At 43.2% G+C, this 15,569-nt stretch overlaps 1 protein-coding gene across 1 annotated transcript in view; it reads right to left on the minus strand.

Annotated features, from left to right (window-relative positions):
- Positions 1-5,577: 5,577 nt before the first annotated feature.
- Positions 5,578-15,569, minus strand: part of LOC121537990 (von Willebrand factor A domain-containing protein 5B1) — an 84,039-nt gene continuing 74,047 nt past the window's right edge. Inside the window, exon 24 of the mRNA XM_041845692.2 lies at positions 5,578-7,722. Coding sequence (XP_041701626.1) covers positions 6,964-7,722 — 759 coding nt within the window. The 3' untranslated portion in view covers positions 5,578-6,963. The remainder of the gene's footprint in view (positions 7,723-15,569) is intronic.

Here is a 15,569-nt window from a genome sequence, read left to right on the forward strand (position 1 = left end):
TTGGTCTTCATGGTGCCGCTTGCTTGGTGGTGCCCCTTGCTTAGTGGTGTTGCAGACTCTGGGGCCTTTCAGAACAGGTGTATGTATACTGAGATCATGTGACAGATCATGTGACACTTAGATTGCACACAGGTGGACTTTATTTAACTAATTATGTGACTTCTGAAGGTAATTGGTTGCACCAGATCTTATTTAGGGGCATCATAGCAAAGGGGGTGAATACATATGCACCCACCACTTTTCCATAATTTATTTTTTAGAATTTTTTGAAACAAGTAATTTTTTTCATTTCACTTCACCAATTTGGAATATTTTGTGTATGTCCATTACATTAAATCCAAATAAAAATATATTTAAATTACAGGTTATAATGCAACAAAATAGGAAAAATGCCAAGGGGGATGAATACTTTTGCAAGGCACTGTATTCAGTAGTGGACTATTATATTACATAACAAATCTCCCAAAACTAGACTATTGCAGGAAGTGGCTATACTGATAAAGTGGCATTGAATTAATCTATAGTATGTGTGGACATAGCTTTTCTAGCTGATATAGAAAACCAGTTAATACGTTTGAAAAACATTCCAGAAAGTTTGAAAATCCACACCCTAGTCCTCCTATTTCAACTAGCACATTGTAACCATTGAAAAGATCAATGAGCTGTACCACATGATGAAGTGAATGGTGCTCTTCTCTGATATCATTGAGGACTGTACTGCATCTGCCCTTCGCCTGTGAAAAGCAAAATAACTGTCCCTACGCCCATGAATTAACGATTATCTCCGAAATGATGCTGAACCCAGGGTAAATTGCCTACAGCTGCATGGCATCCTATAGGACAGCCATCACTACCTCTGCCATTGGTACTCACTTGCAGGGCCGGATTACCGAATTGGCATGCATGGCACTCCTTTGTTGCCTTGGATGTGTGTTTTGGGTCATTGTCATGCTGGAATACCCATCCACGACCCATTTTCAATGCCCTGGCTGAGGGAAGGAGGTTCTCACCCAAGATTTGACAGTACATGGCCCCGTCCATCGTCCCTTTGATGCGGTGAAGTTGTCCTGTCCCCTTAGCAGAAAAACACCCCCAAAGCATAATGTTTCCACCTCCATGTTTGACGGTGGGGATGGTGTTCTTGGGGTCATAGGCTGCATTCCTCCTCCTCCAAACACGGCGAGTCGAGTTGATGCCAAAGACCTCGATTTTGGTCTCTTCTGACCACAACACTTTCACCCAGTTCTCCTCTGAATCATTCAGATGTTCATTGGCAAACTTCAGACGGCCCTGTATAAGTGCTTTCTTGAGCAGGGGGACCTTGCGGGCGCTGCAGGATTTCAGTCCTTCACGGCATAGTGTGTTACCAATTGTTTTCTTGGTGACTATGGTCCCAGCTGCCTTGAGATCATTGACAAGATCCTTCCGTGTAGTTCTGGGCTGATTCCTCACCGTTCTCATGATCATTGCAACTCCACGAGGTGAGATCTTGCATGGAGCCCCAGGCCGAGGGAGATTGACAGTTATTTTGTGTTTCTTCCATTTGCGAATAATTGCACCAACTGTTGTCACCTTCTCACCAAGCTGCTTGGCGATGGTCTTGTAGCCCATTCCAGCCTTGTGTAGGTCTACAATCTTATCTCTGACATCCTTGGAGAGCTCTTTTGTCTTGGCCATGGTGGAGAGTTTGGAATCTGATTGATTGATTGCTTCTGTGGACAGGTGTATTTTATACAGGTAACAAGCTGAGATTAGGAGCACTCCCTTTAAGAGTGTGCTCCTAATCTCAGCTCGTTACCTGTATAAAAGACACCTGGGAGCCAGAAATCTTTCTGATTTAGAGGGGGACAAATACTTATTTCCCTCATTAAAATGCAAATCAATTTATAACATTTTTGACATGCGTTTTTCTGAATTTTGTTGTTGTTATTCTGTCTCTCACTGTTGAAATAAACCTACCATTAAAATGATAGACTGATCATTTCTTTGTCAGTGGGCAAACGTACAAAATCAGCAGGGGATCAAATACTTTTTTCCCTCACTGTAACTGCCATTCTCATATATAAAAGAGCCTTCACAGAAATCTAATATTTTTGGAGGATTTATAAATAGCTAGGTTGATGAAAACTCATTCCACAGGACAAAGCTCCAAACAGCAATGGCAGAGACATTAGAGAAAGTTTGACAACCAGTATTTTTTTCCAAAAGACCTTGGGTCATACATTCTCAAAGCAACATCATGTCATTTGAACAAAACCTCCAGTCTAATAATATCTATGTGGGAATGCTGCATTGTATTTATACTGCATACAGTAGCCATATTGAAGCATTTGCCACACTATCCTGTACATTGTCATGAATTGCAAACTATTTTTAGAACAAAATAAAAGTTTTGTTAATGTCACTATACTTACTTTATATTTAATCTTGCCTGAGATGGGAGTGCCTGGTTAAAGCTCTTTCACGTCTCGATCAATAGACCTACAGCTATCATTAGTGACATAAGTGGTGATTAGATCCTTTTCCAAACAGTATTCTTACATAGGCTTATTCATTGGTTGGCCTGTACATAGAGAATAGAACAACTGTCATATTATCGATGTGCCTATCAGTATCATGACCACCGAGTTGGCCCTAATTAGCCCTAATTAGGGTGTAGATCTTCATTTGTGCCAGCTTGCGACAGCAGAAAAATAATCCTGCAGCAAAAGGAAATGTGAATTATTTTGTGGATTATAATTAATGGAAATTTTTGCAGGGGTTGATACATTTTCCACGCCACTCAGGAGGCAGAAGCCTTTTTAAACCTCAAATACGCTACAAGTTTTAGATTTTTGACACTAATGATCCTGATCAGTGCTGCTCAATCGACTCAGAAACCTTGTTAAACAACAGAAAGAAGCTCCAGTAGCCATGTTAACTATTGACAATGTTCATTTGTTCATGCGAAGAGACACAGGAAAACGTGGGTAGATCTGTTCTAACAACTCCCTTACACAGGTATTTTCTCTGAATATAGAAGCAGTAGCCTAGTAACAATATGAACATCAAAAGTCCTTGTGCAGATCCTTTCTCTGACTAAGAAAGTAGGAAAATAATTATGGGGGAAGCCTAAAGTGGCAATAAACTAACTGAAAACCTAACTGTCATTCACAGTTGTGCTTCTAACTACTGTCAGAAAATGGAAGGAGCATGTAATCTAATTTCAAGACAATCCCTGAAGCCACTGTCAGTGGCTTGCACTTGCACAGAATTGTGGCAAATTATAACAACATAGTTGAAGGGCTGCTGAGATTTGACGGCCACAGTCTAATCCCCTGTAGGGTACCCTCTTTGGAGGATTGCTCTTCAAAGCACTGTGTAGTGTGTACCATGTACCCTGTGTAGTGTGTACCATGTGCCCTGTGTAGTGTGTACCATGTACCCTGTGTAGTGTGTACCATGTACCCTGTGTAGTGTGTACCATGTGCCCTGTTTAGTGTGTACCATGTACCATGTGTAGTGTGTACCATGTGCCCTGTGTAGTGTGTACCATGTGCCCTGTGTAGTGTGTACCATGTGCCCTGTGTAGTGTGTACCATGTAACCTGTGTAGTGTGTACCATGTGCTCTGTGTGGTTTGTACCATGTACCCTGTGTAGTGTGTACCATGTGCCCTGTGTAGTGTGTACCATGTACCCTGTGTAGTGTGTACCATGTACCCTGTGTAGTGTTTACCATGTGCCCTGTTTAGTGTGTACCATGTACCATGTGTAGTGTGTACCATGCACCCTGTGTAGTGTGTACCACATGCCCTGTGTAGTGTGTACCATGTGCCCTGTGTAGTGTGTACCATGTGCCCTGTGTAGTGTGTACCATGTGCCCTGTGTAGTGTGTACCATGTGCCCTGTGTAGTGTGTACCATGTGCCCTGTGTAGTGTGTACCATGTGCTCTGTGTAGTTTGTACCATGTGCCCTGTGTAGTGTGTACCTTGTGCCCTGTGTAGTGTGTACCATGTGCCCTGTGTAGTGTGTACCATGTGCCCTGTGTAGTGTGTACCATGTGCCCTGAGTAGTGTGTACCATGTGCCCTGTGTAGTGTGTACCATGTGCCCTGTGTAGTGTGTACCATGTGCCCTGTGTAGTGTGTACCATGTGCCCTGAGTAGTGTGTACCATGTGCCCTGTGTAGTGTGTACCATATGCCCTGTGTAGTGTGTACCATGTGCTCTGTATAGTTTGTACCATGTGCCCTGTGTAGTGTGTACCATGTGTCCTGTGTAGTGTGTACCATGTGCCCTGTGTAGTGTGTACCATGTGTCCTGTGTAGTGTGTACCATGTGCCCTGTGTAGTGTGTACCATGTGTACCAGCAACAGGAGCATCTGTAGCTCTGTGTATAAATGGAGGGTCAAGATGGACTGCTGCTGTATCACCCGTCACAACACTAATGAGCCATGGTCCTTCTTCATTCACGCTCTCTCTCCATACCATCTCTCTCTCACTCTCTTTCTCTCCCCCCCCCCCACTCTTTCTCTCTCTCCCCTACCTCCATCTCTCTTTCTCTCTCCTACCTCAATCTCTCCCTCTATCCCTACAACTCTCTCTCCCCTACCTCAATCTCTCCCTCTATCCCTACAACTCTCTCTACCCTACCTCAATCTCTCCCTCTATCCCTACAACTCTCTCTCCCCTACCTCAATCTCTCCCTCTATCCCTACAACTCTCTCTCCCCTACCTCAATCTCTCCCTCTATCCCTACAACTCTCTCTCCCCTACCTCAATCTCTCCCTCTATCCCTACAACTCTCTCTCCCCTACCTCAATCTCTCCCTCTATCCCTACAACTCTCTCTCCCCTACCTCAATCTCTCCCTCTATCCCTACAACTCTCTCTCCCCCTACCTCAATCTCTCCCTCTATCCCTACAACTCTCTCTCCCCTACCTCAATCTCTCCCTCTATCCCTACAACTCTCTCCCCTACCTCAATCTCTCCCTCTATCCCTACAACTCTCTCTCTCCTACCTCAATCTCTCCCTCTATCCCTACAACTCTCTCTCCCCTACCTCAATCTCTCCCTCTATCCCTACAACTCTCTCTCCCCTACCTCAATCTCTCCCTCTATCCCTACAACTCTCTCTCCCCGCTCCTCTCTTTCATACCTTTCGCACATACTGTTTCCAGGTTGTGGTGTTACTAGCACGACTAGATCTTTGTTATCCTAATGGGCTCTTTGCTTTCTCTGAGCCGTTGCTCCTTTCTGCACTTGTTGTTAATGAGGCCCTCAGACAGAGTCAGGTATGGCATACCACACCAACGTCTGTAAAATATAACTTGTTTTCATTTAGTCTAGTTCAATGAGAGAACTTCTTAACTTCATGGTTTTTCAAAGTGTGGTGCATAATCTTCTGGCTATGAATAGTACTGCCTTTGGGTGCAATTCTGTTTAAATACCAAGCATCATGAATTGAACATAAAACTGGACATAAACCACTATTGCACCATGCAGGGTAACATCCGTTATATTGTTTGTGAAACCAACAGGACCAATAGTTTCATCTTTGTCTTGATACAAACTTGTACGGCTTCATGAGTGGAAATATTTTATTACATGCAGTTGCATAGTCATAGCACTGCCATTTAGCAAACTGACACTATGGAAGCTTTAGACAGCCTCAAACTGACACTATGGAAGCTTTAGACAGCCTCAAACTGACACTATGGAAGCTTTAGACAGCCTCAAACAGTCAACAATCATATTTTCAAAACACACAGCAACAATCGAGATGTACACAACTAAAGCCAGCCGCCACAATCACTATAAGTTCATACAGATCACAATTCAATTACGATATTTCTAGAGGTACGTTCCAAATGGTACCCGACTCCCTATAGCGCACTACTTTTGACCAGGGCCAAATGCAGCAGAATAGGTTGACTGTGGGGGAATTGCTTTGCTCCCACTGTTGATACATCTTACAACACAAACATCGGTTTTCCATGCAGCAGGATGGATGCAATTTCAAAGCCTGAGGAAAATAATATTACCTGAGTAAAACAACAAAGGTTATGAGGAAATATGAGAGCAAAGTATGCTTTACTAAAGAGACAAATGAAAGGAAAGGACAAAGGAAAGAAAAACTCACATTTCTGTCATCCAAATTGAAAGTTTCTATCACATTATTCAGAACACCTACAAAGAAAACACGCTTAGCATTTTTTATATGTAAACACAATTGATATCAAACAATAACTGTAGAGAAATAACAGCACAGAAACATCTAAATACGTTTTTCAGATAACCAATCTTTGTTTGTGTTTAATCATTGTTAGGCACTTATGGCTGATGAATACAAATAAACAGCGGTAAAAGGACCGTCTCTGAACCAATACGAAGACATCAAACATGAGAAGAGGAATTGGCCATAGTTGGCAAGACAGCACAAACAGATCTGGGACAGGCACATTTTCATATATCACAATATTGATTTTGAAATGATTGTGACGATCAAACACATTAGATGCAATGTAAATAATTGGATAAGTCTCTTGTTGGAATAGTTTTGGCAGATTCTCTCATCATTGGACATCAATATGATGGAAATATTAAACATAAATAAAACAATACATATATTTTCATAAACATATATATTTTTTCTAATATGTACGTTTACTCTAACACTTCTGATTTCCTTCACCATGTGGATACGATCACGTTTAATCAGACCCATAGCTGGTGAATGCATGGTCTGTATCCACCCAAAGGGAGACAACAAGCAAGTTTGTGCCTCTGTGAAGCTTCTGACATGTTTAGAAGTTATCATAACAGAATCAATTCAACTACACAATGCTCACAATAACTGCACTAACAAATTCGGCAATACTCAAAATGGCAAATAACAAATAGTAATAAATAAAGCATTAGTCAGTTAGCATAGTATGGTTGGATATGTCCGGATGGAGGACGGTCCATGCGATGCGATCAGCCTCAGACACTGTTGGGGTTGTAGCAGAGCATGTTGAGCTGCAGGTTCTCGTCCCAGTGTCTGAGGATGATAAAGAGCTGGTTGGCAGCAGACTTGACCGAGGCTAAGTCCTTTCCTTCAGGGATGGTCTGGGCACTGAGCCACATGCTAGCCTTAGCTGCTATCAGCTCCCACTCTATGAAGTAGCTGGCCGAGCTGTGCTCCAGCCAGGCCAGGGCTACAGCCGTGGCCCACACCATGCCCTCCGTATCCAGCCTCTTCCTGGACCCCGGAACACCAGGGGACGCTTCTGGGGGGGTTTCCACGCTCTCCGACTCCAAGCCCTGTCCGCTGTCAGTCTGGGTGTGAGGGTGCTTGGCGTAGGTGGAGGAGGTAGGCGTGGAGGGGCCGCCCAGGAAGGAAGGAGAAGACCCAGGCCCACCCTCAGTCCGTGGACTCCTGGCCATGTGAGAGGGGCTGTGCCCCCCTTGTCTGTGGCAGCTGACGACCAGGTCTCCAGGCTGGTGCTGGTGGTGAGCTGCCAGGCTGGTTTCTGTCTCCTTAGCTGAGCTGTGAAACGAAGATGGAGAGGTGGACCTGTGGCTGTCGTCTGCAGCGATGCTGTCTGAGCGGCGGCTGGCTGAGTGGGAGACGTGGTGACCCAGACTGACCCGGTGGCTGGTGAAGGGAGATGTCCACTTCAGCTTGTCCATGGGCACATTGATGGCCTCACACAGAGCGCTGTCCAGGCAGAACGCACCACATGCAAACTGTAAGGACACCTGTACCAGAGAGAGGGAGATTAATAAAAGTAGTGAAACATATCTTTTTTTCCCCATCCTTCAGCTACACTCAACCCCTCCCATCTATCTCTGAAGAACATCCAGTTTTTATATTTTTCAACTGTGCTGTGATGATGTTTCACAAAAGTTCTGAACCTTTCTATTCTCATAGTTTCTACAGATTGTCAATTAAAGATCAACATTTTTGCTAAAAATATTATTATATTATTGATCGATTGACTATGACTTTTCAAATCACCCAGCAGTGCTATTTGCAGAGTTAGCTCCAGGTAAATGTTGCAATTCTTCAGCCATTCCTGAACCTGCGACCAAAATTTCCTTAAGTGCATGAGGGTGATAGTTTGTAGTGTTATTTCCTTTACTGTCCATTGAGGTATTTAAAACTGTATTATAATCTCCCATCATAATAATATAGTATTGTATTGCTTGTAGGCTTGACAAATTATTATATATATTTTCAAAGCATGGATAATCCTTATTATATATATATATACACTGCTCAAAAAAATAAAGGGAACACTAAAATAACACATCCTAGATCTGAATGAATGAAATAATCTTATTAAATACTTTTTTCTTTACATAGTTGAATGTGCTGACAACAAAATCACACAAAAATTATCAATGGAAATCAAATGTATCAACCCATGGAGTTCTGGATTTGGAGTCACCCTCAAAATTAAAGTGGAAAACCACACTACAGGCTGATCCAACTTTGATGTAATGTCCTTAAAACAAGTCAAAATGAGGCTCAGTAGTGTGTGTGGCCTCCACGTGCCTGTATGACCTCCCTACAACGCCTGGGCATGCTCCTGATGAGGTGGCGGATGGTCTCCTGAGGGATCTCCTCCCAGACCTGGACTAAAGCATCCGCCAACTCCTGGACAGTCTGTGGTGCAACGTGGCGTTGGTGGATGGAGCGAGACATGATGTCCCAGATGTGCTCAATTGGATTCAGGTCTGGGGAACGGGCGGGCCAGTCCATAGCATCAATGCCTTCCTCTTGCAGGAACTGCTGACACACTCCAGCCACATGAGGTCTAGCATTGTCTTGCATTAGGAGGAACCCAGGGCCAACCGCACCAGCATATGGTCTCACAAGGGGTCTGAGGATCTCATCTCGGTACCTAATGGCAGTCAGGCTACCTCTGGCGAGCACATGGAGGGCTGTGCGGCCCCCCAAAGAAATGCCACCCCACACCATGACTGACCCACCGCCAAACCGGTCATGCTGGAGGATGTTGCAGGCAGCAGAACGTTCTCCACGGCGTCTCCAGACTCTGTCACGTCTGTCACGTGCTCAGTGTGAACCTGCTTTCATCTGTGAAGAGCAGAGGGCGCCAGTGGCGAATTTGCCAATCTTGGTGTTCTCTGGCAAATGCCAAACGTCCTGCACGGTGTTGGGCTGAAAGCACAACCCCCACCTGTGGACGTCGGGCCCTCATACCACCCTCATGGAGTCTGTTTCTGACCGTTTGACCAGACACATGCACATTTGTGGCCTGCTGGAGGTAATTTTGCAGGGCTCTGGCAGTGCTCCTCCTGCTCCTCCTTGCACAAAGGCGGAGGTAGCAGTCCTGCTGCTGGGTTGTTGCCCTCCTACGGCCTCCTCCACGTCTCCTGATGTACACAGCCCATCTGAAATTAGCCCACCCAACTACCTCATCCCTATATTGTTATTTATTTTGCTCTTTTGCACCCCAGTATCTCTATTTGCACATAATCTCTTGCACATCTAGCATTCCAGTGTTAATACTATTGTAATTATTCTGCACTATAGCCTATTTATTGCCTTACCTCCATAACTTGCTACATTTGCACACACTGTATATATATTTTCTGTTGTATTTCTGACTTTATGTTTTTTACCCCATATGTAACTCTGTGTTGTTTTTTATTGCACTACTTTGCTTTATCTTGGCCAGGTCGCAGTTGTAAATGAGAACCTGTTCTCAACTGGCTTACCTGGTTAAATAAAGGTGAAATAATTTTTTTTTTTAAATGTACTGGCCTGTCTCCTGGTTGCGCCTCCATGCTCTGGACACTACGCTGACAGACACAGCAAACCTTCTTGCCACAGCTCGCATTGATGTGCCATCCTGGATGAGCTGCACTACCTGAGCCACTTGTTTGGGTTGTAGACTCTGTCTCATGCTACCACTAGAGTGAAAGCACTGCCAGCATTCAAAAGTGACCAAAACATCAGCCAGGAAGCATAGGAACTGAGAAGTGGTCTGTGGTCACCACCTGCAAAACCAGTCCTTTATTGGGGGTGTCTTGCTAATTGCCTATAATTTCCACCTGTTGTCTATTCCATTTGCACAACAGCATGTGAAATGTATTGTCGATCAGTGTTGCTTCCTAAGTGGACAGTTTGATTTCACAGAAGTGTGATTGACTTGGAGTTACATTGTGTTGTTTAAGTGTTCCCTTTATTTTTTTGAGCAGTGTATTTGATCCCCTGCTGATTTTGTTCGTTTGCCCACTGACAAAGAAATGATCAGTCTATAATTTTAACGGTAGGTTTATTTGAACAGTGAGAGACAGAATAACAACAAAAAAATCCAGAAAAACGCATGTCAAAAATATACAAATTGATTTGCATTTTAATGAGGGAAATAAGTATTTGACCCCCTCTCAATCAGAAAGATTTCTGGCTCCCAGGTGTCTTTTATACAGGTAACGAGCTGAGATTAGGAGCACACTCTTAAAGGGAGTGGTCATAATCTCAGTTTGTTACCTGTATAAAAGACACCTGTCCACAGAAGCAATCAATCAATCAGATTCCAAACTCTCCACCATGGCCAAGACCAAAGAGCTCTCCAAGGATGTCAGGGACAAGATTGTAGACCTACACAAGGCTGGAATGGGCTACAAGACCATCGCCAAGCAGCTTAGTGAGAAGGTGACAACAGTTGGTGCGATTATTCGCAAATGGAAGAAACACAAAATAACTGTCAATCTCCCTCGGCCTGGGGCTCCATGCAAGATCTCACCTCGTGGAGTTGCAATGACATTGAGAACGGTGAGGAATCAGCCCAGAACTACACGGGAGGATCTTGGCAATGATCTCAAGGCAGCTGGGACCATAGTCACCAAGAAAACAATTGATAACACACTACGCCGTGAAGGACTGAAATCCTGCAGCGCCCGCAAGGTCCCCCTACTCAAGAAAGCACATATACAGGGCCGTCTGAAGTTTGCCAATAAACATCTGAATGATTCAGAGGAGAACTGGGTGAAAGTGTTGTGGTCAGATGAGACCAAAATCGAGCTCTTTGGTATCAACTCAACTCGCCGTGTTTGGAGGAGGAGGAATTCTGCCTATGACCCCAAGAACACCATCCCACCGTCAAACATGGAGGTGGAAACATTATGCTTTGGGGGTGTTTTTCTGCTAAGGGGACAGGACAACTTCACCGCATCAAAGGGATGATGGACAGGGCCATGTACCGTCAAATCTTGGGTGAGAACCTCCTTCCCTCAGCCAGGGCATTGAAAATGGGTCATGGATGGGTATTCCAGCATGATAATGACCCAAAACACACGGCCAAGGCAACAAATGAGTGGCTCAATAAGAAGCACATTAAGGTCCTGGAGTGGACTAGCCAGTCTGCAGACCTTAATCCCATAGAAAATCTGTGAAGTGAGCTGAAGGTTCGAGTTGCCAAACGTCAGCCTCGAAACCTTAATGACTTGGAGAAGATCTTCAAAGAGGAGTGGAACAAAATCCCTCCTGAGATGTGTGGAAACCTGGTGGCCAACTACAAGAAACATCTGACCTCTGTGATTGCCAACAAGGGTTTTGCCACCAAGTACTAAGTAATGTTTTGCAGAGGGGTCAAATACTTATTTCCCTCATTAAAATGCAAATCAATTTATAACATTTTTTACATGTGTTTTTCTGGATTATTTTGTTGCTATTCTGTCTCTCACTGTTCAAATAAACATACCATAAAAATTATAGACTGATCATGTCTTTGTCAGTGGGCAAACGTACAAAATCAGCAGGGGATCAAATACTTTTTTCCCTCACTGTAGCCTCCCTACTGTTATTTTATTTTACTGCTGCTCTTTAGTTATTTGCTTTTATTTTTTTACTTAACACTTTAAAAAAAATATGTTTTATGCATTGTTGGTTAAGGGCTTGTAAGTAAGCATTTCACTGTAATGTCTACACCTGTTGTATTCGGCGCATGTGGCAAATAAAATGTGATTTGATTTGATATTAATTTATTTCCACAATTAACTAATGATATGCATAATAATGTATGCAGTTCATGCTAAGGATTGTTACCTATAACCAGGATTGCCATTACAAAAATTACATTTTTGGCAAGCAATTATTATTTTGGCAAATAATTATTGTGATTCATCCTATACTGTCTTTAACATCATTACTCCATAGCAACATATGTGGGATACATTCACACACACACTCCCCACCCTTCCCCCACAAACAATCACAATCTCAGATGTTCAACAGTTGTGCCATCCCCGAGCCCAACTCAAGAAAGGACTTGATGTGTGAATGCACATACAGTTGTAGTGGTTTGAGAGGCGTGCAAAATGGAGCAAAAAAGGGGAGATTTGATTAACCAATGTCAAGTCCTAGCTGATGGAGCTCAGTTACACCCCTTTCCCCTGAAACACACACATGCTGGTCCCCCGTTGTGACCATTTTCCCAAGCATCTCTGTGCAGTCAGACCTTTTATTATTTTGTGCCACCAGGGCCACAATAATTTGCCCCCTCTCTGATTGTCCGAGTTGTGACCCCCTCCCCATGGTTTACTGCAGCTAGTGTTGCCAGCACTGCCACTACCTGGGTGGGGACACCCCACCGGAATTCCCACCGGCTAGGTACAAGGTCGCCATTAGCAACTCTGAGAAATTCCTTGTATATTATGCTCACCCATTCGGGGGCTTTGGCTTTGTAAGACCAACCCTGCCAGGCAGGCTCAGAATCTTGAGGGGGCAGTGCTGCTTTAGTGGGTCTCTGACCGCATTTATCTTTCTGTCTTGGCTGCATATAGGCTACTTGCAGTAGGCCTATCAAACAGATAAGGACTTCTCCTTAGTGTATGGGTCGCTCAGGTGGGTGTCTCGGGTATAGGGTTGGGGACCGTTCCATCATGACAGGACAATAAATAAATAAACTATATTTATAATTTATTTTAAATGTATATCATATATCTGTACAAAATTGAAAACTCTCTCTGTCACAACTCCTGCTCGCAGACACACATGGGCTCTGGTATTTGCAACCATTTTCCTTTTTCACTCACTTACCTCCACACTTTTCCAAACACAAAAACACACACCCCACCTTCCATCACAATACACCCGCACATACCCACATACTGTGCCTTCTATGTCCTCTGTTTGCTGTGTTTCATCCCTATCATGTTGATTACAACTTAATTTCAGGCTTTTGCATACTTTTGTGTTATTATCTTCTAATGCTCTCTTTTATCTATTTATATACAGTGGGGAAAAAAAGTATTTACTCAGCCACCAATTTTGCAAGTTCTCCCACCTAAAAAGATGAGGGAGGCCTGTAATTTTCATCATAGGTACACGTCAACTATGACAGACAAAATGAGGGAAAAAAATCCAGAAAATCACATTGTAGGATTTTTAATGAATTTATTTGCAAATTATGGTGGAAAATAAGTATTTGGTCAATAACAAAAGTTTCTCAATACTTTGTTATATACCCTTTGTTGGCAATGACACAGGTCAAACGTTTTCTGTAAGTCTTCACAAGGTTTTCACACACTGTTGCTGGTATTTTGGCCCTTTCCTCCATGCAGATCTCCTCTAGAGCACTGATGTTTTGGGGCTGTCACTGGGCAACACAGACTTTCAACTCCCTCCAAAGATTTTCTATGGGGTTGAGATCTGGAGACTGGCTAGGCCACTCCAGGACCTTGAAATGCTTCTTACGAAGCCACTCCTTCGTTGCCCGGGCGGTGTGTTTGGGATCATTGTCATGCTGAAAGACCCAGCCATGTTTCATCTTCAATGCCCTTGCTGATGGAAGGAGGTTTTCACTCAAAATCTCACGATACATGGCCCCATTCATTCTTTCCTTTACACGGATCAGTCGTCCTGGTCCCTTTGCAGAAAAACAGCCCCAAAGCATGATGTTTCCACCCCCATGCTTCACAGTAGGTATGGTGTTCTTTGGATGCAACTCCAAACACGACGAGTTTAGTTTTGACCAAAAAGTTATATTTTGGTTTCATCTGACCATATGACATTCTCCCAATCCTCTTCTGGATCATCCAAATGCACTCTAGCAAACTTCAGACGGGCCTGGACATGTACTGGCTTAAGCAGGGGGACACGTCTGGCACTGCAGGATTTGAGTCCCTGGCTGCGTAGTGTGTTACTGATGGTAGGCTTTGTTACTTTGGTCCCAGCTCTCTGCAGGTCATTCACTAGGTCCCCCCGTGTGGTTCTGGGATTTTTGCTCACCGTTCTTGTGATCATTTTGACCCCACGGGGTGAGATCTTGCGTGGAGCCCCAGATCGAGGGAGATTATCAGTGGTTTTGTATGTCTTCCATTTCCTAATAATTGCTCCCACAGTTGATTTCTTCAAACCAAGCTGCTTACCTATTGCAGATTCAGTCTTCCCAGCCTGGTGCAGGTCTACAATTTTGTTTCTGGTGTCCTTTGACAGCTCTTTGGTCTTGGCCATAGTGGAGTTTGGAGTGTGACTGTTTGAGGTTGTGGACAGGTGTCTTTTATACTGATAACAAGTTCAAACAGGTGCCATTAATACAGGTAATGAGTGGAGGACAGAGGAGCCTCTTAAAGAAGAAGTTACAGGTCTGTGAGAGCCAGAAATCTTGCTTGTTTGTAGGTGACCAAATACTTATTTTCCACCATAATTTGCAAATAAATTCTTTAAAAATCCTACAATGTGATTTTCTGGATTTTCTGGATTGTCTGTCATAGTTGACGTGTACCTATGATGAAAATTACAGGCCTCTCTCATCTTTTTAAGTGGGAGAACTTGCACAATTGGTGGCTGACTAAATACTTTTTTCCCCCACTGTATACTATAAATAGAAAGTCGAATACTAATTATTTTACAACATTCCCTATCTTGAACGGTATAGTGTTCTTTATCAATTGCTGTATTTTATTGTTTTTCCTCACCAAAAAAATCCCTACTATGGTTAGTATTGGGTGTTCCATTATTTTACTCTTCTATGGGAACTTTGAAATATTTAGAATAGCCATGGAGTAGTCATGGTGTCTCGGAACAGTTGGTTATCAATATACAGTTTATCGACAACAAGAACTACACGTTTCCCTTTTAATCTATTCACCTTAAAGAGTGGATACAGAACTTTGGCCATTCTGCAATTTCCTTCGGGAACTGATCATTCATGACTATTTTCGTGCTAGCGGGTCTTTTGCCCAGTCTTTTAAACATTATTTTATTTTTAAAGAATGCACATTTGTCAATGATTGGGCGCCTCATATCTCTGTCCTCTCTGTACGAAATGATGTACACGTTCGAGTTTGATTTTGTCGACAGTATCGCCTGGGATCTGTAGCGCTTTAAGAATTATTTTACTACAGCTTAGGATCTTTACCCTCATTTTCTTTGATACCAGTAAGTAACAGATTTTCATAGATCTAGTCTGTATTTCAAGTAAGGCTTCTCTCAGGAACATTTTAAAGTTATTTAACGTCAGTTTCAATAGTATTGACTGTACCTTTTAGCTTGTTTCTTTCTTTCTCCATTGTCACAGCTTTTTCGTCACTCATCTCGAGGCTCCTTCACCTCCTTTATATCTTTACTGACT

The sequence above is a fragment of the Coregonus clupeaformis genome, chromosome 24, assembly GCF_020615455.1.
Source record: "Coregonus clupeaformis isolate EN_2021a chromosome 24, ASM2061545v1, whole genome shotgun sequence".
Lineage (NCBI taxonomy): Eukaryota > Metazoa > Chordata > Actinopteri > Salmoniformes > Salmonidae > Coregonus > Coregonus clupeaformis.